The sequence below is a fragment of the Chenopodium album genome, chromosome 9 (assembly GCF_948465745.1).
Source record: "Chenopodium album chromosome 9, dcCheAlbu1.1, whole genome shotgun sequence".
Classification (NCBI taxonomy): domain Eukaryota; kingdom Viridiplantae; phylum Streptophyta; class Magnoliopsida; order Caryophyllales; family Amaranthaceae; genus Chenopodium; species Chenopodium album.
The window spans coordinates 54,745,801-54,772,690 of record NC_137842.1 but is presented as its reverse complement, the minus strand read 5'-3'; the positions used below and the strand labels follow the sequence as shown (position 1 = coordinate 54,772,690).

At 36.1% G+C, this 26,890-nt stretch overlaps 2 protein-coding genes across 2 annotated transcripts; both read right to left on the bottom strand.

Annotated features, from left to right (window-relative positions):
- Positions 1-110: 110 nt before the first annotated feature.
- Positions 111-10,539, bottom strand: LOC145559891 (uncharacterized). Its single transcript, XM_081621166.1, has 18 exons — positions 9,672-10,539; positions 9,460-9,543; positions 8,461-8,665; positions 8,254-8,362; positions 7,285-7,377; positions 7,089-7,170; positions 6,731-6,790; positions 6,585-6,637; positions 5,607-5,773; positions 3,940-4,153; positions 3,129-3,186; positions 2,990-3,046; positions 2,630-2,875; positions 1,407-1,471; positions 1,240-1,296; positions 1,068-1,161; positions 635-775; positions 111-557 (listed from the first exon to the last, which is right to left on the bottom strand). The coding sequence occupies exons 1-18, from the start codon at positions 10,149-10,151 to the stop codon at positions 471-473; spliced, it is 2,352 nt and encodes a 783-aa protein (XP_081477292.1). The 5' UTR covers positions 10,152-10,539; the 3' UTR covers positions 111-470.
- Positions 10,540-12,259: 1,720 nt separating this feature from the next.
- LOC145559890 (heat shock 70 kDa protein 8-like) lies at positions 12,260-16,563 on the bottom strand. Its single transcript, XM_081621165.1, has 2 exons — positions 16,400-16,563; positions 12,260-14,226 (listed from the first exon to the last, which is right to left on the bottom strand). Exon 2 carries the CDS (start codon positions 14,222-14,224, stop codon positions 12,500-12,502), a length of 1,725 nt encoding a protein of 574 aa, XP_081477291.1. The 5' UTR covers positions 14,225-14,226; positions 16,400-16,563; the 3' UTR covers positions 12,260-12,499.
- Positions 16,564-26,890: the final 10,327 nt, after the last annotated feature.

Here is a 26,890-nt window from a genome sequence, read left to right as displayed (position 1 = left end):
AGATTCGAGTTAGTTAAAGCTCTTTTTTTTTCTCTCCCAAACCTCTCTTAGCCAAACAATCCCTAAACCATAATTCCTAAGGATTTTCCCATTGCAAACAGATCCAAATATCAATGACAAAATGCAGTATATCATGAAGCTTGCGCTTATTGAAAATAACACAATTTTAACCTTTGACATAAAAGAAGAATAATATTTACATATTTGCAACAAAATGTGTTCTAACAGCTGCTGTAAGTAAATTCCACAAGCAAACTGCACTAATCAAAATCCTACGCCTTATATATATCTTTCAAAACTTCCTGATTCTCACTACTAGAGATTTCAGTTCTATTTCTGTATATGTATGGAAAACCAAAAGATCCATTCTTCCTATTTCACCAATATTTATCCTCTGTACAAAGTCAAAAGCAATATACTTTGAACAAAAGCCCTTCCTTTTTGGTCCACAAGCAACCTTTCTCAACACCTCAGGTTTCCGACCTAGGCACCAGCTTATGCAGCATTGAGGTTCCATCAAAAATCATCAGGGCATAATACTTTTTCAAATCATCGAACTGTAAAAAGCACAATAAGCAAATGATAAGTTAGATGGCACCAAAAAAAACACATGCATTAAGTTTAGAGAACAAACCTCTTCTTGTGGCATCTCAATGAAACCGAATTTGTTCACCCACAATGATCTTGTCTCCTCAGCAGCTGGAAGTAAAATGCGCTGTACACCCAAATCTTTAAACAAACTTTCCATACATGAATACAAGCATTGGAAGTAACCCTGCATTAATCAAATAGTTAGTTCAGTACATAGCAGATACTATAAAACACAATAGCCATCAGCCCAAAATAATACATATAGTTCACACATTTGACATCACTCAAACCATGACTTTTACTTAAAATAATCATCACAAAACAATTATATCCCAGTAATCTTTAATAGAAGTAACCAAATGAGAAATTTGACTTACATCAAGTATGATAAAGACAAGTATAGCTTTTGTGAGAAGACAAGTGACTAGAAGGAATAGTGGAAGTAGTGTATTTCAAAATAAGGAACATAAGCTAACCTTTCCAACAAAATCCTTACTCGTTGCAACTAAGGGAACTTCAACCACCTCCTTCCCAAATACACGGAAAACAGCACATGAGACAATTATTGAGCTGCAGAATGAGGCAAGTGTAAGCAATTTCAGGAGAAAGATCAATGAGTTAACCCCAAAATGAAAAGGAAATACTAACTTCACAGTAATCACTGCACAGCACATTCCTCCAAATTCATTTTCCTTCAAATTCCTCCTGCCAAATCAAAAAAAAAAAAAAAAAAAAAAAAGTCGCATGAATGACTCTTGATTCACGTTGGGGGTGAGCTGGGAGATGACAATCAAAGAGAATGTAAATTCACTCACCCATAAACCATATGCGGGATAAGATCTTGCTTCAGTTCACCATATCGGATTGGATCAAATTGCTCCTAAGAAATATTTAAAGAAACAGCAATAAGACTTGAGGATTAAAATGTGGGAATGGGATTGGGAATTAATTGATGGGAATACATGAAAATATGCCAATACCTTGTTTGGATAGTGGGTGGGAATATATAGGGAATAAATAACAATTTTACAAAAATACCCTTACTAAGATTATTATTTCATTCTTTTCATTAATGGCAAAAATGTCATTTTTCCCCTATTCCCATTCCCATCCATGTAATACCCTACCCTCCCGGGAATTCACCCCTAAATAATCCCATTCCCAAACCCCTTTATATTCCCATTCCCACCAAACAAACAAGGCTTATTTTTTCAATTGGGATTAAAATTCCCAATCCCACCCTCAATTCCCACTTGCCAAACACTAGGGATATTGTCAAGGAGTACAATGATGATCACAACTTTAACAGGAGTAAAGGAAAATGCCGATCTATTTCACAGGGAAAGTGACCACTTCAGATGGGACAGGAAATTATTCATACATGGTATAATTTCTCATTGGAACTACTACACAGTCAAATCAAAAAGCCCGTTTACCAACATAGAAACCAGCCAATTTTTTCAAGTACTTCCGTTCAAAGTTTAGATAGGTTGGCAAAACCACAATAGATAGAAATGTGTAATCAGAAGCTTTTTCCATACCCCAGATCTGTGGACCACATACCCCATTGAGATTTGGGATTATGTTAGGCCAGATCCCCCCATCTTAGAATGCATACCACTAGCTATGACATATTGTAGCTGTGACAGATAAATCTCATCAGGCGATCTATAGGGAACATCATGATCAACTATTAGCAACAACTATACCATGTGAAAGTAAAACCTTGACAAGGATAGTGATAGCTCATAATTATAATACAGTATTGATTAACAAAGCACAAATAGCATATAGGTTCCAACAATCTGAAGCCTGCTAAGATGAATGCAATTCCACCTCTCTACAGAGCATCCACTACAAGGATTAATATAAAATTGGCGAATGCCATATGGCATATGGGCTTAACCGCTTTAGTACCAGAATGTATCGTATGAATATGCCACAAGTTGAAAAAACAGAGGCAAAGAGCAGAAATAATATCTTAAAGTTTAAAGAAAGGACATATGGGAAAGAGCAAGAGAAAAAAGACAAAACTCACATGGAACACAGAAACAGCCTTCGAAAGAAATGGTCTTATCTCATCAAGACATGACTTTCCCCCATTAAAAACCCTCCATGTTACTTCCAGATCGTCTGTATTTGAATCTTTCTCAATGAACTTTTTCTTTACCACGTCAATGAGATGATCTGGTAGCCTTTGCTCACCTTCCTCTATCAACTTCTTGAGAGAAGAATTGATACTTTCACAGTCGGAGCAACAAAACCAATTCCCGACAGGTAACTCCTGCAACAAGAGCCATACTAACAATCTTAGCCCAAGGTAACTTTATAGTATGCACACACAATAATCCTTCAAGGTTTTCATTATTAGAAATAGAGGACAAGTTATGATGCGGACCTTTAAGTCATGCATTTTGTGCTTCTTCATACAGCCTACATGATATTCTTTTTCACACTGTAAAAAGCACGTTTATTGACAGTTAGTTCCACTAGCTTTAACAAAATTATACAAGAGTTATAAATTAAGAAATAAATACCTGGTCACATATTATGACAGTACGCGGTCCAAACCCTGATTTACAAAAATCTTGAACACTGCATATGAAGAAAAAAGTATAACTCCATGTATCGTTTACATACATCTATATTTGTATTCCATGAAGTTTTATACATTACTAATAAGAACGATGGCAGGATTAAAATGAAGGCCTATCTAACATAAACAATTACACAGCAAAAGCAACTTGTCAGCATAGATTGTTGACCTTTCACAGCTCAACCTCATCTAAATATATTATGATGATGAAAAATAGACTTAGGTACTCAACAACTATGAATACCAAGGTTTTTAAATTCATAAATCTTATGTAATCCAGTAAATACACAGAAGGATGATAAATATTTAGTAGTAGTAATTTTATAATGGCACCTCAACCCATGTTTCTATACATTGGAACAGGGTTCTAGACTTCTAGCCTTCTATTTAACTACAAATCCTGGAGTTGATGAATTCATAAATCTTATGTAAGACAGGAATTATCTAGTTTGTTTTTATTCTACCACCTCAACCATAGACATTGGAAGAAGGTTCTATGTGCCTATTAAGCACCATGAGAGATACTCCCTTTATTTAGAACAAGCATACAACACAATATCATACAAGAATCAACCATATACATTGGAACAGGGTTCTATGTGCTTATTAAGCCCCATGAAAAATTCCCCCTTTCTCTAGAACTACCATAAGGTACAATATCATACAAGAATTACAACCATCTACACGACTATAAACTTGACGATATACCGACGAGCTAAAAACTAAGGACAGCAAGAGTTCAACTATTTTACCTGCATAATGTACAGCCACCACTATCTTGAGTGTTAAGGGTCTTAACAATCCTAATGCAGCGATTAGTAATCTGTTCAATTGGGTCCACTCCAGGGACCCGACCAGCTGCTATAGCATTTGGATTGCGCTCAGCAAATTTCTCCTTCTGAAAATTATCCTCACAATACTTGCAATACCATTTATCTTGTGGAATTCTTGGTATAGAGAGGCATTCTGAGAGTAAATAATACAGAGTCATTAGTCAGGCAGAAAGTGTATACAAATGCACACGGTAGAAAATTTCCAACTTTTGAAGAAATCCTACATTTCTACAACAGAAACTAAACAAGTATTTAATAAAAAAAAGTAAACATACAGCAGAACATCAAAGCAAAGAGCAGCAAAAAAGCCCCCTATAGCTCTCTACTTGCATGATTACATTGATCCGGTTTAACATTACAACAAAATACACACCTCTACATCAGGACAAGAGTTCCACTTCAATGCAACTGCCAGTTCTCTCTAAACCTGATATCAATTAATTACTTTGGAGCAAGTCTACCTGATGCTAATTATAATCCTAAGTCCTAACTCATAGTTTCTGCAGATCAACCAACCATGCACAGTTAATATTGCAGAATATGAGTAGCATTTGCTCATTTTTTATTCAGTTATGTTTTCAGAGTATGTCACAGATAAATGCATTATAAACACTACAATAATAATTAAGAAAGAAATAGCACATCAGCGCTGCAGTTTGTGATTAAAAAACACATTACTGGTCATTGTAAGAAAAATTGCAGAAAATTGTTTATTATTATTTTTTATTTGTTACTTTTTAACATTACACATAATGCAAATACTCTTAAAACTCATTCTACTCGTATCAGCTTATCAGCATTTTTGCATGTAAAGCAAGGGCACTATGCTGTAGAAAACCAAATATTAAGATCTAATTGAAAACATAAAACTGAAAAAAAGCATAGTAGAATAGCTATAGTACTGAATCCTAATAAGATGTTTTTATCCATAGATCCTTTTCAGAAGAAGCAGAGAATAACGATAGAGCTGTTGGTAATTAAAAAAAAAAAAAAAAAAAAGATAAAAAGCCTATCTAAACCCCATACAGGTAAGTAGGTAACAATACCAACAGTATGATGATAAAAGAGATATACAAGTGACATCACCTTCAAAAAAAGGAAATGATAAACCTAAAGTCTTCTACTCTCTAAACTAAAACTATTAACACTGATGCCCTTACATGAAAGAAAACAAACTAGCAACAACTATGAAAAGTATTCTCTGTCTAGCATCTTCAGAGAAAACAGAGATATATTAAATTTTGATTTGAAGCAAAAATTTACCAAACTAACCATTGTATGGCACTGACAGTAAATTGTACCTCTAGCTTAAATAACTACAGAAACTCATCAATTTAGGCAAAAATCCATGATTTGAAACTCAAAGCTGCTGCACAAGTCATCACAACTTTAAGAATAATGTATAATTAGTTTTCCAGTCAATCATTCTCCTAAATTTTCCTTCAACCTAACATTCTACTAAATCAAAATTTCCCTAATTATATTCACTACTAGAACTTCAACATAAATGAGGGAAAAACAACCAGAACATCCCCAAATAAGTAGCAAGACAAGCATGTTCTTATTATTAAGCGTACACAGCTAACCTATATGAAATGCCCTTGGACAACCATCACAACATAGTAGATTCCCTGAACTATGGCAGACGCTGCATAGGTCATCATTATCATCTGTTGAGAACTGGCTTGCTCTTGATAAAGTGAGTGACAATTCATGAAGAGATGCACCATTCGAAGTGTATATATTGAGGTAACTGTCAGAAGAATATACAAAATCAACATATGTAGGAAAAAAGATGCTAATAGACTAGGAAAAATATTACATATTTATAAGCCAAACATGGCTCCATTTTGATACGTACAGATTTACGTTAAAACTGTCTTAACACCTACAGATTAAAAACACATGTAAACAGGTTTCCAAAAGAAAAGACAGCAGCAATAAAATCTTTGCATAATGTTTCATGAAGGGGTCGATGCCTGAAGCAATTTCTTTAATCATTTTCTGTCCATAATCATATAACTTCAATATTTCTTTTGGGCGATGTTTCACTAAGGGGTCCAGGCTTCTACAGTAATTTCTTTAATACTCCCTGTCTCCAGAGGAATACCCGTTTCTTTTAATAATAAAATATCTATATAATAGTTAAAATTGGTTAGGGTAAGAACATAAATAAAGAGATAAGTCTAAATGGAATATCCTTTGAGTGACAGAGAGAATAAAGCTTTAGAAAAATAAAATTGCACTCTAACTCGATTATACCAAAAGTAAATAAATAAAGTCTAGTAGCACGTGGATTTGTGGAAATGCAGTGGGAATGTTCCAAAATAGTGAACATGCTATCTTAAGAGTTAAATAATTTAAATTTCAATTCTGGCTTTACATGATCAAGAAGGAAGAGACTCCAGGTGTAAGTGCATGATTCAGTAAAGAAATTCATTTATCCAATCTGTCATTCTGCATATGCCAGGGCTCAATAGATGTATGCCTCAAAAGTGGAGAGAGAGAGAGCCCACAGAAAACAGTACCAGTGAAAGAAACATATAAAATCTACATATACTTACGGCTTCCTGCGAGAAGGAAATCCAGCATGTGCCTCAAATTGAGATGGGCTAACCTGTCCATAAATTATAAATAAATAAAATATGAGTGTACAAAGTTCTATCCTAGGTATACAACTGCACATGTAAACCAAAAGAAGAGAAAATACCTCTGTCTTGCAGCAGTAACAGAAAATTCCAGAATTTTGCTTGTAGCCAGACAAAACCTTCTGTTCAGCAAAGAAGCAACAGCGCAGGAAACATAAACATCATTTCAAAATAATAGACTCAAATTAAACATCAAAAAGAATCATGCATTGAATCTATTGATAATCGTCTTATAAATAATCTCGTCAGTGTGGTCTCTGTAAAAACTTCTAGATAACCATCTTTACATAGATTTTACTAACACAGATATAGAATAACTCATGGTGAAAACTAAAAGTAAATCACATATGGGCCATTACTCTGTAGTAAAGAGACTAATGGAGAATATATATATTATAAGCTTCGTCCAAATCAACTGACCTCTCCACGAACATAGTATCCCAATTCTGTACCATCAGGCAAAAAATCATCCTGGAATACCAATTTATGCAACCGCAAGTCCCTAGGGGGGAAAAAAGAAAAAAGAAACAAAAAACACAGGCGATAAGTCAACAGATCAATCTTTTGACAACAAGGAAGTCAAATGGATGGCTATCAACAAACAGAGTACACTCACTTCAGGGTTATCTTGCCCTGACTTTTAGTTGATTGCAAGCTGGTTTTTGAGACATGACTAGAAGAATTCTGCTGTGAAACAGGCTGGCCATATCTGGAAATGTAATGAAAAACCTCAGTACACAGAAACATATGTATTGGCAAAACAAAAAAATTCTCAGTTTACAAAAAATAGATAAAAGTAGCTTGTGTACATCATTCATGCTATGAGTGCACACATCAAGACAATATTTTTTTACAAAAAAAAAACAGTAAATAAAAATCAAATGCCAAATTATTAATGTTACTAGCTTTAGAAAAAGGTATGCTGCTGAACATGCGAAAGTTTGAAGTTGGATGATGTACAACTTATAGTGCAAGAAAACTAATAAAGTATTCAACCAATAAATAAATACATAAAATTTATGTCCAGTGCTAGGATTTTCATTCTCATTAGCACAATTTGTATTTCATAATTTCTTTCATTGTACATGATTTACAACATTCTTAATCAGCACTAACAGTCCAAACACAGTAAAATCTCCGAGATTGGCATGGGGAGGCTGGATGAATTAGATCTCAACTTAAACAATTCAATCCCAGATCTTTTTAAAGACAGTAAAACAAAGTTGAGAACATGAAAAAGACAGTTTGAATCATTATATAATCCCAAGATATTATGATTAATTATCAGGGGAGGCCTAGTGTTGTTTTATGACTTTTATCTTGATTCCCCATTTGCCCAAAAAAAAAAAAAAAAAAAAAAAAAAACGCACACACACAGAGAGAGAGAGAGAGAGAGAGAGAGAGAGAGAGAGAGAGAGAGAGAGGTATCAGGTATCAAGACACAATCCTGCTCTAATGAAATGTACACAATACGCATGAACTCCAAAAAAGGATATCAGAATTTTACCAACTACAAATTTACTCTTATAAAATGCACAAAAGGCAAAAAATCCTATGTCAAACCAAATGCTTTAGTCCAGCATACCTTTCATCAGTGTTAATGCCTCGAATTGGGGTCATATGAGAAGCTTCCAAATCTGAGCAGGAGCTGCAAAGCAGCGCCATTCTTCCAATACTAGCATCAGAGATAGGTTCTAGAAGGGAAGATCATTCCAATTTCAATCAAATCCTATAACAATTCTCAATATAGAGAAGTAGAAAATGTTATACAATAATAAAACTCCAAATATACCTTTGCATTCGACACAAAATGCAATTTTCTTCTCAGTTGAAGAACTAATTGCATTTTGGATCGAGACTTCTAGATACTTCAGGTTGGCATTCTTGCACACAGTCAAAATGTCCCGGAGGCTCTTTCCATTATCCAAATATATGTACTCTGGCGGACGTTTATTTGAGCTACCCGCATGCAATTCGAACTGATTTGGCGTTACAACCTGAATAATATTCATGATTCATTAACCACAAGAGAATAAAGGATTTAGCAATCGATCAACACCCATAAAGAGTGATCAAATGGCCAAAAGAGTAACAGCATTATCGCACACAACAGTAATGCACTATGCAAAGATAGGTACCCATTCATCAAAACACAAATCTCAATTTCACAATTTACTTGCACTTTACTGTTCTGAACATCATAAAATACATAGGGTTGTTTTTAATTAAGATATAAATCCCGATTAAAAGTCTCACTGATCATCAAATACAAGATTAATTTACATTTCAAGCCACTTAAAAGTAAGTTCATCAAACATTATTCAAATTATTCTAACAACATACGATGATATGATCATATGAGTATACATAAATAACATAATCCAACACATGCAATTTATGTTACACAAATTGGGTACTCGTGTCTGACATGGGTACTTTTCCAAGTGTCAACTCAGCTATATAGGCCCAAATGAGATGCGGAGGTGTCCATACTCATTTCCAAGTGTCACCGAATCAGCTATTTCATATGCAGTACTTTGTAATAAATAACATAGTTTTGGCCCAAATGAGGTGGGGAGGTATCCATAAGACCTTATCCATATCAGGGTTTCGAGTACCCGGTATGAGTACTTGAGGCGGAATGTAGAGTCTAAGTTACATAATAGGCAGAATATGCCCAACACGAATATACCCGACACGAGTACTTGAAGTGAAATGTCGAGGCCGAGTAACATAACATGCAGAATATTTTCAAAGAAAAATTAAATATATAAAGTACACACCAACTTACTTGAATGCCCTTGCAATCGTCACAGAAACACAAAATTCCACACCCTCTTATAATTCCAGCAAGCCCTTTATTCGACGGAAATTTCTGTCAAAACCACACCAAAATAAATCAAAATTACATCATTTCAAGCATAAAAAATACCAAAATGTTCTGCAATCAATTGTTTTTTCTACCTAAATGTTTCAATTTTTCTGGGTGTTTAGCAAAATTACCTTACTACTTCGAATGTACTTAACAGATAAACCCTCCAACAACCCAGTTTCAAGAAGCTCCTTCAATTTCTTAGGAACCTTTTTGGTTACATTACTACCTTCATCCTCAACAATGGCGTCACTCTCATTTTCATTTCCATTGACTTTCCCATTCTCTCTCCTTTGACTCTCCACATTTTGACGACGATTACACTCGTCATCACTCACCATATCCACAACATCACTCTCCGCCTCATCCTCACTCTCCATTAATCGAGGAGATGACATCATCTTCCTCATCCTTCCCACCGGTTTCTTCTTCATCTTCTTCACAACCTGCAACTCGTTCACCTCAGTCACAGGACTCTTCCTAACTCGAGTTCGACTCAGTAACCCAGAAATCTCGTTTTGCGATTTCAAAGCAAATTGAAACTCTCGCTTATGCCCTGCTCTAATCTTCGATAAAACCACGAATTCACCTCCTTCTTCAACAATCGCCATTGTTAACCGAGACAATTCCTTCAAAACTTCAGCAAAAATCCAACGAATTTTACAATTGATTTGGGGATTTTAGGAACCCTAGAAAATTGAGGAGAGAGAAAATTGAGGATTTGTATTGAAGAAATGAATGTGAGTTGGAAGAGAAAGTTGAGTCTTAGCTAAGAAGGCTTAACGATTTGCTGTCTTTAACTATTTATGGGTTTAGTGAATTCGACGATTTTACCCCTAACGATAGAGATGAAGGATTGGATATGTTTGAATGAATGTGAGTAATTTGAAGGTGTTATAAGGGATATTTTCGGGATTTGCAGATATTAAGGGGGGATTTTAGAAATTTTTTGGGGGAAAAATATATTTTGGGGAGGAATTTGAAACGTCCGGAAAGTTCGTAGGCGCAGAAAGTGAACAATTGGGAGAGGAGAGAGAATAGGATGGTGAGCTGGGGTCAAATAGTCATATGGGTGGGTTTTGTTCTTTCGTGTTGCCTGTTTGGGTTGTTTGTTTCGTCTTATTTTGACTTCGGGTTTTTTAAAGAGCGTGGTTTTACTCACTAATAAATTTAGTGTCTTCATGTTTTTTTAAGTATTAAATTTTCACCGGCACATAGTTTTAGGCAATTTAATTGGAGTTAATAGTTTATTGAAAAGTAATGCATGTGAGAGGAGAGATATAATAAAAAAAAAAAAAAGTAGGAGTGGATTTGGTTAGCGACCATGAGTGGAGAGAGAAATAGTGCGTGTTCGGCAAAATGTAGTTGTTAGCTGTATGTGTAGCTGTTAGCTACTAATTAGCTGTGAAAATAAATAATTAAGTATGAGTGTTTAGTAAACTAGTTGTTAGCTTTAAAATTCTAGAAGAAAATTTCAACAACTACTTAGCTTTTCACAAAAGTTAATAATATTAACTTTTCACAAAAGCTACCTCAACCACTAAACTTTACACCCACTGCTACATTCCCAAACACTCATACGAAGTAATTTTTTTAAAGTAGTGGTTTGAATAAGTCAAACCACTAAAAGCTACTCAAAAGCTAGTGCCGAACACGCCCATAATTTAATGTAGCTTTTTGTCAAATATAGAAGTGTAACGCTTATTAAAACACGGTCGAATTTGGTAAGTGTAACAATTAAAAAAACACCGAAGGAGTAAATAAAATATGTATTGTATTGCAAAAATTATACCGAGTACATTTTTTCAAACAATTTTTAGACAAATAAAAAGTCAATTTCTAAGTACTAAGTGAAAATTTATGTAATTTCATTGTTTCAATTATTAAGTGTAGATTTTTTTTTTTTTAAAACAAATTATTAAGTTTAGATGATTTCAAATAAAATAAAATGACGACAATAAGTTTATGTAAATTAATAACGAAGATTAAATAAGAGAGAAGTTAACGTGTGTTTTTTCATATTATTTTAATCTTATTTTATATTATTTCACAAAAATTTGATAAAATAAGTTCAAACCTTTAGACAAAATGAAATAAATTAAAATAATCCCAAACAATTTTTATTTTTTATTTAAAAAAAACCTCACACTAATAACACATTAGTATCCTTTTAAACCTAGAATTTTCTTAGCAAACCCTGCCGCCACCTACCAAATTGTCTTTCTATGAGTCCTCTCATAATTCCCTAAATTTTATTAGTGAGTCATCACCACTTACCAAATTGTCTCTCTGTAAGCCTTTTCGGATTCTCAAATGACTAACATTGGAATTTACCATCTTGCAGATCATAAATGAGGGTTATTCTTACCAATTCTATTAAAGATTAAAGATTTATGTGATTAACAACTATTTTTTCAATAGTTATTAAAAAATTGTTTGAATCGATTTAAATTTAGCTTTTTTACAATACATAATCCAAATTCATGGTTTATCATGTTATTCCTCATACTCAGCTTTTAATTAAAGCCTAAAATTGGTCTATATACTCTCAAGATGAAGCCTCCACTTTTGATCACTCACTGAAAAGCCATGATAATAGACATTTCTATTCAAAAGAATGGATGTTATCATCATTCATGTTAATTTTATTACATAATGTGTAAAATCATGAGAAAAGGTTGCAGCTCATTAAATTAAGCTCTCCCATCATGCTCAAGAAAGTAGAATAGTTGCTATATGTATTGATATTGTGCATTACCAAGTACGGCACAACTAAAGAAGAGTTCAATATATACAAGCAGCCACCAACTTTTTATTCACACATATTAACTCAATTACATGACACAAACTAAAAACACATTCATCAAAACCTTCACAAAATAACTACAGCCGAATGCACACCAAGATCACAACCTCTATACCAAAAAAGGCGCTGAAGAGTACAAACCATATCATTATCTCATGCCTGTGTCTTCTTCTGCACGGTTATCATATCCAAAGTAGATCCATAAGTTCTGTTAAGTGCTTCAGCACACCAACCATGCCCATCATCAATGGTTGGCATTCTCACTTCCATGATTGGAGCAACAGGCTGCTGGTTGCCTGGAATCACAACACCTGCCAAGACTCTCAGAATATTTGAAGCATCGATGTCCATGCACACGTTAATCTCAGGAGTTCCTTTTGGCAAAGGAGGGATCCCACTGATCTTGAAATACCCAAGTAAATGGTTCTTCTGTACCTTTGTTTCATCATCACCTTCATAAACTACTATCAAGGCCTCAGTCTGGTTATCGTGTACTGTTGTGAAAACAAGGTCCTTCCTTGCAGGAACTGTCGTATTCCTCATGATTATGGGCACAAAGTTGTTCCCATTGGCTCGAACTCCAATGCTCAGAGGAGTAGCTTGAATTGTTAACAAGTCTAGATTCCCAAATGGATCACTAATACCAGATGCAACTGCTCCTTCCAGTGCAGCTCCACGGACAGCAGCTTCCAGTGGATTAATCCCATCATACAGTTTCTCTCTCTTGCAAATGCTCTTAACAAGATCTCTAACCTTGGGAATTGCAGAACATCCTCCAACAAGTATTATGTCAGTGATATCACCTATTTCAACTTTTGCATCATTCAAGCATTGCCTTACAAGGATTTCACACTGATCAAATACCACCTTGTTCACATCTTCAAATTCCTTTCTGTCCACAAGCCTAGTCACACTTTTACCATTCCCTAAATCAACGTCAATTTTGACACTAGTTTGAGAAGAAAGAGTATGTACAGCATTCTGAGTTGCAACCCGAAAAGAAGCCATTGACTTGATAACATCCAGTCCATGGCCTAAGATAATCGTGTCATACTCAGGCAAGAGGTGACGCATCATGTTCTGAAGAAGGTCTTCCCCTCCAATGGCAGCCCCTGACAAGGCTTTTATCTGAGAAACACCACCAGCTGTAGCACTAACAGCTACATCGCAATAGCCAGCTCCCATATTGAAGATGAGGGAAATCTTCTCACTCCCACTGCCCATATTGTCTTGTATAGTACGCTGTTGTTGCTGTGCGTATAAAAGTGCCACGGCAGTTGGTTCAGGCATCAGCCTGAGAACATGAAGGCCAGCCATGGCACAGGCACGCTCAATTCTAGAGAGCTGGAAACGGCTGAATGAAACTGGGATTGTCAGAACGACATTCCGTAGAGGCCTTTTTAACTGAACTTCAGCCATGGCCCTTAATTCCACAAGAAAGATTGCCAAAACTTCCTCAGGTGTAGTAGATCTCCATGCATTATTGACCAAAGCAGCAATAAAAGGCCGCACACCAATATCCAAGGTCTGAACTAAAAAGGGCAGGCTTTTGGTGGCATGAACAACAGGATCAGTGTCAACCCTACCAATTAGACGCTTCATATTGAAGATTGCAGACCCAGATAAGATTTCATGCTCATGTGCATGTTGGCTGCTGACTCCACCAGTCGGGACATCATCTTTGAAGCTCACATATGACTGCATTATTTTCTGATTCCTAGTGTTTTTAAGTAACTCCACATCAGAGCCATTCCAAACTGCTACACTGCATTGGGAAGTACCAATATCAATACCAATTGCAATTTCAGGGAATGCAGAAGATTTTTCCTCTCCAGTGGTTTCACTATCAGAAGCAACAGTGTATGCTTGTTGAGCCATTCCTGTAATAAACAAACATGATTTTCAATATTTATATCTTTAGCACAGAATTCATATATACATATAAAAAGTACCAAGGATGCTTGCTTTTGGCATCTATACTCATGGAACTTGCCAAACAATAACTATACCAAGAAATCCAAATACGGAGTACTCAAAGGTCCAAGCATCTAGCTCTTGAAAATCATTGAATTATGCCACCATGTTTTATAAAAATAATGCAAAACTTCCCACTATAATCAGCAAAGGTAGCTAGTAGAACAAATACTTATCAACACTAAACTAATATTGTTAGTGTCTAACAAAGGCAACAGAACATGGATGTTTAAACTCTAGAGCAACTACATGTTTTAAAGTTTCAAAGTACAAATATAAAATAGGCAACAGGAGTATTTTATCATATCTGGATAAAGTTTCTTCTCATTAACAAATGCCTAAACTGCAGACTGCAGAGTAACCCTTAACCAAAATTCCACTAAAATTTTACCTGACAGAACATACACTTCATATATAGATTTTATCTTAAAAAGATACGAGTAAGGCAATTAAAGATAAAAATGAAGAAAGGAAGATTGCAAAGCTGCAAACAAGATGTGATAGGAAGTAAAATAAAAGATACAGTGGTGCCTCAAGTACATTTTCCTCTAATTTCAATACAAGCTGAGGTAAGATCCATACATAAACTTCACTAATAAGCAACAAAAAAATCAAGAAACGACAAAAACATCTGAGAAATGATGAGAGATAAGACCAACTCAAAAGATGAAATTGAGTGGGGTTTAAGTAACAGCCAGTAGGAAAGAATAACACAACTGAATTTCATAATTGGAATTGATGATTGAAGTATTAAAACCCAAGTTATATGTTTGGTTACAAAATTATTCAAATGAAAGTTGCTATACTTTTTCCCCTGCTACCAAGACTAGGCCCTAATTTCATCCTAGAAGACCTTTGTTTCAATGTAAGAAAAAACTTTGAACTTAATGTCATCAGGAAAATACAATTAGCCGATTCCAAATAAGAAGACGATTGTCAGTGTTGTTGCAAATCACACAAGCCCTATCATAGTTGCATTAATTTATATTGGGTTGAATCAATAAAACGAGATACAGATAGATGGCAATATATCTCCCTTCAAATTAGAAGAAGGCATGCCAATGACATTGGACACCTGATTTGATCATAACAGTGGTCAACACACATGAACAAAAAGTCATACAAACTAATCCAAACTATACTCATCAACAGATTTTCAAGCAAATAACTGAATGGAGGTCATCGAATAAATTTATTGATATCAAACATAACCCATATGACCATATGCCTCAATGATCGAAAACATGGTCACAGCTTTAGATGCACAACTATAGAAGGAAAGAGGTTCCTAATCTTTCTATCCCTGAAATCACATAAAGTTCAAGCTATTGACCAAACTGCGTTTCATCAAGATGCTGAAGCACTACTATAACCCTTAAAAAATCGTTCAAATACACAAATACCAATATCACATGTAATACATTCAACATCAAATTAAGTATGAAAACTAGCTTAGTTCGTTAAAGTGGATCGTACCGAAAGCCTATAATTCACGTCTGTCATTTTCCTCGGTTATTCATACACCCTTAAAAAAAAAAAAAAAAAAAAAAAAAAAAAAAAAAAAAAAACCAAAATGATATGACTATGAAGTATATATTCTCATTACTTAAGCTAGTTTAAGCATTTTCACACATAAAAATTAATCTGAAATATAAACAAGACAATTTCCATTTTAATCGGCCAAATTTTGACAAATTTATTAGTAATCTTTGATTAACACAGATAATTTAGCAAATTATATATTCTTAGCTTAATCACAGTAAAGGGTACCTCAGAAAAATCATGAAAAATGTAATCTAAAACAGCAGAACATTAATACAGCAGAAAAATTGACAAACAATTATACTATAAAAAGAACTAAATTATACAAAGTACAATTTAACACCCAAAAACAAACAACCAGGATATACAACAATTCCAAAGCTATGATCCTCATTCAAAAGAAACCCAAAAAAAACCCAATTCGAGAAATAAAATTCAACATAAGTTCAGAATCAAATTGACAAAAAAAAAAAACAAATCAAAATTAGAAATGAGCAAAGAAATGCAAGAAAATGAGAAGGGAAGAGAAATACTTACTGGAAAAGAAGTGTGCAAAAGAAGAGAGAGAAAGAGCGGTGCTGATAAACGATGAGAGAGAAAGCGAAAACACTTGGTAAAAATAAGTGAGGTGTTGCCGCTAGAAAATGTAGTTAAATGAAGAAAATGGTCGATTTCTAGAGTTTCCCAGAAATAGAGGGAGATTTCTGTGTTTTTGATTTCCGCTTCAAAACGATGTTACCAGAAACCTCCATGTTTTTTTGAATTAATTTTTTTATTTTTTAGGAAAATTAATAGTAAAAGTTTGTTTTAGTGCAATCGTAGTTTGGATGGTTTTTTTTTTTTGAGAACCTCGTAGTTTGGATGGTTAAAGCTAAAATAACACCGGCCTATGCGTGCTAGCCTAAAAGATATGGGTTTGGACTAGTACTGTCAACACGGTTTGACAGTTCGGGTTCGGTTCGATTTAAAATCGGTTCGGTATTAAATTGAGGCGGTTTGAAATCGATTTAAGTGTCTCGCGGGTCGGTTTCAGTTCGGTTTAAATGGTTATCGGTTCGATTCGGTTTCGGTTTATTCTTGAACGGTTTTAATTCGGTTCGGGAATTAAACGATTCGGTGCAGCCGGGTTGCGCTTTGTTAACGGTTTCGTGTAAATGAATTTTATATCGGTTCAAACAGTTTTGGGTTGGAAAAGGTTTCGAGTTAGATCGGTTTGGTTCTTTTTCGGTTCAATTTTATTTTGGTTCGCTTTGTTAACGAGTTTTCCTTTTATACGGTTTAACGTTATTCGGATTAGTTCCATTTCACATTTACTAAATTATGGTTCGGAACGGTTTTTTATTTCAAAAAGTCGGTTTTTCATCGGGTCGTTTGGATTCGGGCAGTTAAACGATTTTGGTTTGAAATTTCATACTACTTGCTAACCTTTTGCTGGTTAACAAGTTTTATATCAAACCGAGACTTCATCACTTCATATTTAGACATTAGGCATTATATTATATACAAATTCTCATCGATTTTAAAAATACATATCATGTTATTTTCAAGTTTAGTCATACTGATCTTACTAGTTTATTACGAAGTAACGTAGATTATAAAAGTTTAGTGTATTAATGAATTTATTGTTTTACTATCACATTATTAGCTGCTTCTTATTCAATCATCTAATTGATGTGTCATAATCATGATTTGATGAGTTATTGTGACATCGAAATTACAGTTTGATTTATAAACGGTTTGATTTGTAAGTGGTTCGGTTTATAAACGGTTCAATGCAAACGGGTTGCAGTTTGTTAACGGTTCGGTGTAAATGGTTTTTACCTTGGTTCAAGCGGTTTCAGGTTGGAAATGGTTTCGGCTTAGAAACTTTTCGGTTCTTTTTCAGTTCGGTTTAGAACTGGTTCGGTTTGTTAACGGGTTTGGTTCTTATACGGTTTGACATTATTCGGATCAGTTCGGTTTCGGCTTTACTTAAATACGGTTCGGGTCGATTTTCGGTTTTACAAAATCAGTTTTTAATCGGTTCGGTTCTCATTAGGGTCGGTTGGTTTCGAGCATTTAAACGGTTTCGGTTTGAAATTTGACAACACTAGTTTGGACTGTAGTTTGGATGGTTAGTGCTAAAAGAATACTCCATAGTGAGAAGCTAACGATTTTTATTTTTTTTGACACACAAACACGACAGAAACTTTTATTAAGGAAAATCAAGTGCAACAAAACAGCACTAACAATTAGGGGTGTTCAAAAATCGGCCCGAGCAAAAAAAAAAAAGGACCGGTTCGGACTTTGGTTCGGTCCGGTCCAAAACCCTATAAAAATGATCTTGGACCAGACCGTTTTTTACTTAAAAATATGCATAAAACCTTTAATAATGATTAAAATTATCCTTAATATGCCTAGAAAAATTAATTTTATGAGCTTTTGATACTAATCATACATAAAAAGGCGTTATAATGTTGTTTTTCCTTTATTTTTTTTATTTTTCCATTAAAAAAATTAGAATTTTTTCTTAATAAATCTTAAAATCAGTCCAAAGCAGTCCGATTTGGGTTTTGGACCAATTTTTTTTCGGTCCAATCCGGTTTCGGTCTCAGCTTAATTGGCCCGGTCTTCAGTTCTTGAAATTCTAAATTTCGGTCTTTAGTCTGGCTCGAGTCGGTCCTGTCTTGGACCGATGAATAGCCCTGCTAACAACGCAAGGTGGGACTTCTTCAATCCACACCCTCTGTTCGTTAAAATTTCTACTACAATTGGTAAGCTTTTGGGCAACCCCATTGCCCCTCCTTCCCACATGACTAAAAGAAAGAGAAGAACAGCAATTAGCGAGGTGACAGATGTCTTCAATAATGGTGCCAACGACACACATGACACTGGGGCTATTCGAGAGCTTTTTGTGAAGACTTAAGCAATCCACTTCCAAAATCAGATGTTGGAAGCCAGTTTCAAGAGTGGTAGTTAAAGCATGTCTTGCAGCCATAGCCTCCGCCGCTTCAACTTCAAAAGAAACCACCTTCGTATTACAAGTGGCAGCCATTACATCCCCCTGAAAGTCCCTTATAACAGCCCAAGACCCACATATCGTTCCTAAAACAAGTAGCATCGGATTTGAGTTTATACACACCCAAAGTCGGAGGGGACCAAGACTACCTAATAACACCCAACCAACATTCAAACCAATAGCCTCATTTGCCATTGCAAACTCACCCACCAAACTAGCAGCTTTCATAAAAACATCCCCAATTAGGACAATCACTGTTAAAAAACAAAAGCATTCTTTTTACCATATTCCCCACAGTATAAGCACTAGAATAGATCCCACCAGCACTTCTCTTTGTAAAGGGAAGTCAGAGAAACAATCCACTCAAACAAAGACAACACATCCAAATTTGAAACATTTAAACGAAGAGTAGATGCATATCAGATTATACGAGTAGCCTGACAAAGAAACAAGGCATGTTCCAATGTTTCTGCCTCATCACCACAGCAGGAGCAGGTAACATCAATGCACATGCCACGCTTAGAAAAGCTAACGATATCCACGTAACGTCTACATTTAAATATGATTGTACGAACATACCATCACATGTATTCTAGAGGTGATCATTGGATGGGCTGGGCTGGGTTCGGGTCGGGCCAAAGCTTAAAAAATAAGCCTACTTCTCGGGTCGAGTGATGTGTCTATTTTATACAGTATTTTACCCCCGTCCCTTGGTCATAATTAGTAGTGTTTTTGGCTCTTTAGAGCCACTTTTATTACTAATTGGTGTTTTCTAGTGTTTTCGTAGATTTGGTTAACTTTTGCAGGGATTTATGCTTTTGGAGTATTCTCCCGAGATATTTTGGAGCAATCACGAACATTGGAGAAGCACGACCAGATTCTATAGCCCAGGGCCGGTTAGAGCCATCGAACCGGTGATTAAGGGCTCGGTATAGGTGATACCGGGGCATTTGGATCGAGTATTCAAGACCGGAAGAGGAAACCCAGATTGGCCCGAAGAATTAGAGCTCAATCGTAGTCCAAATAGTGGCCCAAGTGAGCCGCCCGGCCAAAGAGGCTGGCGCCCGGAGGCGCGCCCGGCCGGGCGGGAGAAGCTAAGGCTAGCGCCCGGTGACGCGCCCGTCCGGGCGCGAGATTAGTATTAGGGAGCAAAAAAGGCGCGCCCGATCGGGCGCGTGTATTTATTAGTTGACGATTAGCGTCGTTTTAATTTGTTTTAGTTTAGGATTTTGTACGGAGTATAAATACTCCTCCGTAATACGATTTTAGTATCTCTTTTTCCTCTCTCTTTTGGCTCTTTCTTTACTCTCTTAATTGTTCTCTTAGATTTCTTTCTCTAAAACCTTTGTTCTTAATTCTACTCTTAATTCCAGAATTATTTTGGTAACGATTTCTCTTCTCTTAATCTTAGTTATTTACTTTATTCCTTTTATCATGTCTTGCTTTATTGCTTTGATTAGTTTAATTTCTACTATGTGTGAGTAGTTTTATTTCTAGGGTTTATGGGGATCCATAAATAATATGAAGGGGTAATTTGTTGTTGTTAATTATCAATGCTAGATTAATTTCCTATTGATTGAATTAATGCTCTGTGACTAGATTAGGCCTGATCTTTTATGCATGAGTTTGACAATATTAATTCGAGATTCGACATATGAGAATTAATGTTTAGGTCTAGTTTCAATAGTGTAGGGATCAAGCCTTAAATCCCACTAGCTTGAACCCCACTGTGATCATACACTAAAGTAATGTGGCGTCCAAAAGGGAAGAAGATAGAGCAAAAGAGTCGCCAACAAGTTTTTAAGGAACTTGTAAACCATCACGAGGTGAAGGTTACACCCCTTAACGATCCAAGAGATCGTCAACTCCATAAGGTCATGAACCAAATAAGGGTTCGGGGATGAAGGTACAAATCCAACCTAAAAGAGATTGAACCTGCCCTAATAATAGGCCTCTACTTTATTCTGATCGTATTCATGTGCGCTTTCTGATTAACATGCAATCAATAGGTTTACCCTAAACCTGTTTAATCTATGTTGGTTGAATTTAAGGCACAAATAAACTATTATTGGCAATCACTTGAATTATAATCAAATTAACCCTAACAAGATTATTAATTATCTTATTAAGCATGATTACAAGTACCAAATTCCCTTTAAACATGCATCAAAGGTGTGATCAAGCAATAAAAAATATAATGTCAAGCAACAAAATAAATAATCAACATCATGAATAATAATAATAAAATATTCATCATGTTAAAGCATAGCAAGATCCTAGGCATGATACTAACAAGATTAATAACAAACCCTAGCATGTCACTAAGCAATAAAAATCAAACTTTTAACCCTAACATGATACTAACAATCATAAATATTAGGAAGAGAATAAAAGGCATCATAACAATCATATTTAATATTAAAAATACCCTAGGCATGATACTAGGAATATCATAACAACAATGTAAACATGATTTCTACATCATAAATCAATTAATCAATTAAAGTACTTACTTGGATGTCTCGTACCTCTTTCTAATAACAAAATACACACGTTAGTAACTTCAAGGAAAAGTAATAATCAAACAATTAAATTAAATAATTTAAATAGAGATTTGGGACCAAACTCTCAGAAATTAAAACCTTTCACGTCTATGGCGAAGGCAACTTCGAATATGGCTAGGTGTTTCTAGATCTTGTGAATGCGGAATTTTGTGTGAAAACAAAGTAAGAATTGAAAGAATGCTAAAGAAAGGAATACTTGAGAATAAGAGAATTCGTGAATTGGTTGTAGATAGATGTAAATGATGAATGATCCCTGAAAACGGAGTTTTTGATACGATATTTATAGAGAAAATCAGCCAAAAAAAGATAATTTAACAAAACAGAGTCTGAAGATCGCAAAACAGGATTGGCGCCAACCCTGGCTAGCTGGCGCCAGGCACCAGTGGCTAGCGCCAGGCACCAGTGGCTAGCGCCAGGCGCCAATGGCTAGCGCCTGGCGCCAAGCCTGGTTCTAGGCGCCAAGGCCTGGGGTTGGACGCCAGTCTGGATTTCAACGCGTTTTCGAAAATCTGATAAATTTCCCGTACCGGAAGATAAAATAATATAATTCCTTCGAAAATGCTATTTGATCTTGATTAAAACTCTGAAAAGTCAACAAAGTCAACTTATCAATGCTAATTGAATTAGGAATGAAAAGAACATTCTAGAAGATTCTAGAAGACTAAAACCATTCCTAATTGCATTAGGAATGAAAAATCACATTAGGCCCTCCCCTAGATCATTGGGCCGTATATAAAGCTCAAACCGGGCCCAGTTTAGTAAATTGGCCATAACTTCCTCAATATTCATCGGAATTGGGCTTATAATATATCGTTGGAAAGGTCTTTGCAAGCCCCATCCAACTACACCACTATTGGACCCATATCATGGACCAACAAAACTGGATTGGCTGTTTTCTTAAAATAAAGTTTTCCAAAACAGGGAGAAGAGAAAAGAAATAAAACTTTCCGCAACACTAGACCTTTCCACACTTTCGTTTCGTTCGATTATGATTCGACGTGAAAAGTACTCATCACTGGGTTTGGTTTTGGGGAGACACAAATGGGTGTCTACAGAAGCCCCCACTTTGACTGAGTTTGGAGAAACGCGAGTTTCGAAAACGAAAGTCAAAGTATCGATAGGGACGGAGAATGATTCAGAACGTTCTGCGATCCTAAACCACTCTTATAACGCCGATACCTGCAAAACTAACATTAGTTAAACAGATAGAAGAGTTAAGAAACGCGTATCTTGCACCGTCTAGCACACGTCTCTGAAAGTAACCGATTGTTTTGATGACCTCCTGCAAGCTAGAGAATGCCATCCCGCTTGAAAACCGCTACGCCCGTAACTGCTTCCAAATTAGAAGATTGCTTCGCCTGAAACTATCCTCCTCCGCAATGATAATATTCCACACCCAAGGGAATACTATCGAAGATTATTTCTCTCGAAACAATCCCCATCCGCATTGATAATATTCCGCGTCCAAGGGAATACTATCGAAGATTGCTTCTCTTGAAACAATCTTCAGCTGTTTGTGACAACTCTCCACAATCTAGGGAACGCCACCTTGCTGTTTCGATGTTCACTCGTCTCTGAACAAAGAGCTTCTTTTTTATATGACTCTAATTTCCGCTGTGATAGTCTTCGAAAAGATCACTGCTCGTTTAATGCTGCTATGCCAGTACATCGGCGCTTTGCTGCTTGTGAAGCAGTATGTCGGTGCTTTTGCTGTGATGAAAATCCTCTTTTCTTTGGGAATAGTTGCCAACATAACTCTTGTATGATGTATGACAATCCGATTTTGGGAAAGTTATCAATGCCACGTAACAATCCATCCTTGGAAATATTGCCACGATGAAGCGACAATCCGTACCTCGGAAAATTTGCCAAAATCCAATTTTTGGAAAAGTTGCCAATGCTTCATAACAATCTTTCATAAGAACTTTGCTACGATCGACAATCCACATCTTGGAATATAACTCTTGAAAGCAATCCACCTTGGAAATTTGCCAAAGCTATGCGACAATCCTTTTAGGAAAATATTGCCACAATTGACAATCCGCGTCTTGGAACATTTGCAAAAAAGAGTCGACCGACAATCCACTTCGGGAAAATTTGCCACTTGCTGAAGACAATCCACGTTGAGGAACTTTTGCCGATATTTATGATGAATAGAAATCTACAACAATCCTTTGGGAAATTTTGCTATAGGGAACTGGGTGTATGACAATCCAATTTCGGAAAACTTGCCAGCGATGACAATCCGAACTTGGAAAAAATTGCCAAACAAAGAAGGAGCACGACAATCCACGCTTGGAAATATTGTCAGTTGGGGATGACAATCCAATTTTTGGAAAACTTTGTCGTTTAATAAGAATGCGCGATAATCCATATTTGGAAATATTGTCGTTTAAGTGCTTGCTTTTGAACCGATTGTAATGAGCCAGTGTTTTAGGCGCTTAAGCTAAGTGAGACGATTTTTTGTCAGGTCAATCACTTACTACGATTGTGATCGAGCCGACTACTAATCACGTCAAATTGCTTATAGGGGCTAACTGGCGTACCAAGGAACCCAAAATTGCTGCATGAGGTCGAAATCACCTTTCTGGGAGGCTTCGAGCTCTGCCACTGCTGAAATATCTCTGGCGCAAAGAATTGGAGTAGGGTCCTCCCTATTCTGCTGCACCTGTATTTATTTTTGACTATAGAACTTTGCCAATTTCTTTAATTATCTTAGGGTTGACCTAAGGCTTAAAATTATCTTAGGGTTGACCTAAGGTTTAATGTTGCTTGACTCATCGACTTGACACGACTCAAGGTATAAACTTGACTCGATATGTTTGACTGACTCGAGGTTGACTCGACTCGAAGTGTAATGACACATGTGTTAGACTCAAATCAAAGTGATATGGCACGACATGACTCAATGTGTACATGACTCATGTGTGCATTGTAATGTGATCGTGCGACTCGAAAAATGCAAAAAAAGCAAAAATTTTCCGTCAATTTTGTGGAGGGTACCGACTTTCTCCCGAAAAAGAAAGACGTGAAAAAGAAAATCAAAAGTTTGAAGATGCATGTTGAATGAGCTTAGTCAAATGTTGTTTGATACTATCTCTCAAGGTTCAAGGATTAATTCATCCTAGGCTATCTCAACTGTTGACTCCATGATGAAAGTATTTGGGTAACTTAGGCACAGAGGCTAAGCACTTCATACTTCGTGATGCAATGACAATTATGAGTGATTTTGATGAAGCATGCTTCAGCGTTAAGATTTCATGACAAAGGGTTCCTAAGGGAAATATATTTGGTCATGTATGTGTGATGTGTGTGATAGTGACACTAAAGTTAGGCCGCAAGAGCTAAGTGTGTGGAAAAATATATTATTGAAAAGAGTCAAATGGTGGTGACTCTTAGGCTAGGTAAGCTAATGATGTAGGGATCAAGCCCCCAAGTCTAGCTCTAAATGAATAGGGATGAGCACAGGGGATCCCTTGATATGATCATGGTGTAAGTGTGTGAATGTGAATATGAATGCATTTTTATTACGGCCGCACCTCGATGTGAGGTTGCCTACGTATCCGTTAGGAATCAGGCCGAACGTAGCTCTAGCCGAACCTCGCACAAGTGTGTATACCTCAAAAAAAGGTCTTTTTAAGGGTTATAACGTGGTTAGGCTAAAGGTTTGAAGAAGAAGGGGATAAAGGCTCAAGACCCTAGATAAGCCCCCAAGGTGTGCAACCTTGCTTTTGAATATTTGTATTTTTATGCTTGAGGTTTTCTACTCTTTTTTTAGCTCTTTCTTTTGTTTTAGCATTTATTTCATTTTTATAAGTGTGGGCAATATCGATCATGCGGTCTATCACTCACTTGGCATTCATGTTTCTCGAGCACTCGATAAGAGACGCAATCTGAGACGTGTTCATATCGAAGATATTTTCATATCAAAGACATTGGAACACTTGCCCTTTTATACACTTTTATTTATTTATTTTTTGCTTTTGCTTATTTTTACTATTTTTTGAATTTCTGAAATCACTCAAGCTTTGTTCTTTGTAAATTGCATAAGTTGCACACCATCCCATCCCAAGGTTAGATAGATGTAGGTTGAAAAAAGAAAGGTCTATCGTTAGACGAGGCTCAAAGTGGTTTATTAAGAAAGGATTTGTAAATTAGAAAGGCGAAAGGAGATATGATGTGGCTACAAGGGGTGCCTCAAATCATTGGTATACCTTGTGCTTAATTCGACATGGATTTTTTTTTCTTTTTTATTTTTTTTTACGATGCAATGTGATGATCATATGCAAGAAAATAAATGCTCATTTTATTAAAAGAAAATAAATAAAGAATCTACAAAAATTAATCTAAGGAAAGGAAAAGGTGCCTATGCTAGACTTATTGGGGAGAGAAATGATGAAAAAGAAATAGAAAAAAGAGGCCATGAAATCTTGTCGTTGCAGCTCGCCTCTTGTCTTGTGTCATTCGCTTCATCATCACCCAGTCTTCTCGCTAGCTAGAGGCAATGGGACCTTGTTTGCTTCTATGAGGTCTTGAATGAGATTTTGAAACCTATAGCATTCATCAGTGGTATGACCGTTTCCTCGATGGTACTTGTAATAGGAGTTAGGATTCCATCTCGAAGATCGATTTTCTGGTGTTGGATCCTCGGTAGGGCCAATAGGGTTGATTAATCCTCGATCATAGAGACGATCGAAAGCAGCATCGTAGGTCATTCAAATGGGTGTGAACTCTCGCCTGGGTTTCCTTTTAGATCCTTGATTATTTATGGCTAAGACACCATTATGGTCAAAGGTACTAACATTATTACTAGAGTGGGCGTTTTCGGAAGAAGAAGGATTGTCGTTCTTCTTTCCTTTCCAGCCACCGTGGTTACTATTGTTAGTAGCTTTTTGCTTTGCGAGGTCGTCTTTGATTTCAATTCCGATGTCATAAACGGCCTTGAAAGTATTCAAGTTGTGTTGATATTTTAAGTGCTTTGAATACTTTTCTTGGAGATTCTTGATAAACATCCTCACAGACTCCTTTTCGGTGGGGACCTCAATCATCTTGGCGGAAGTTTCCCTCCACTTATTAAAGAAAGAAGTAAAGCCTTCATTCTCTTTTTGTCTTAGCATCTCAAGTTATCTATGGTCGGTTTCAACTTGGATATTGCACTTGTACCTATCAACGAAAGCGTTCACTATCGATTCCCAGGTAGAGGTTTTCTCCTTGTCAAGGGAGAAGAACCATTGTTGGCAAACGGTTTCAAGAGATAGTGGGAACAGAGAGGGGAAAACCTTCTTATCAATACCTTTAATGCTCATTATAGTTTCAAAAGCTCTTAGATGGAAGTAAGGGTTATCTGTTGCCTTGAATTTAGGGATGTCTGTGGCGTTGAACTTATGCGGAAGAAGTTCCTTGTCCAGCGAGACCCCTTGTGAACTCATGCCCTGAAATTTATAGTCACTAGATAGCTTGCTTATA

Excerpts from the sequence above, each read along its gene's own strand:
- LOC145559891 (XM_081621166.1), bottom strand. The coding sequence starts at position 10,151 with ATGGCGATTGTTGAAGAAGGAGGTGAATTCGTGGTTTTATCGAAGATT. Across the intron at positions 3,187-3,939 it reads GGTGGCTGTACATTATGCAG|TGTTCAAGATTTTTGTAAAT; the intron begins GTAAAATAGTTG and ends CTTCATATGCAG. Across the intron at positions 1,297-1,406 it reads ATCCCGCATATGGTTTATGG|GAGGAATTTGAAGGAAAATG; the intron begins GTGAGTGAATTT and ends TTGATTTGGCAG.
- LOC145559890 (XM_081621165.1), bottom strand. The coding sequence starts at position 14,224 with ATGGCTCAACAAGCATACACTGTTGCTTCTGATAGTGAAACCACTGGA.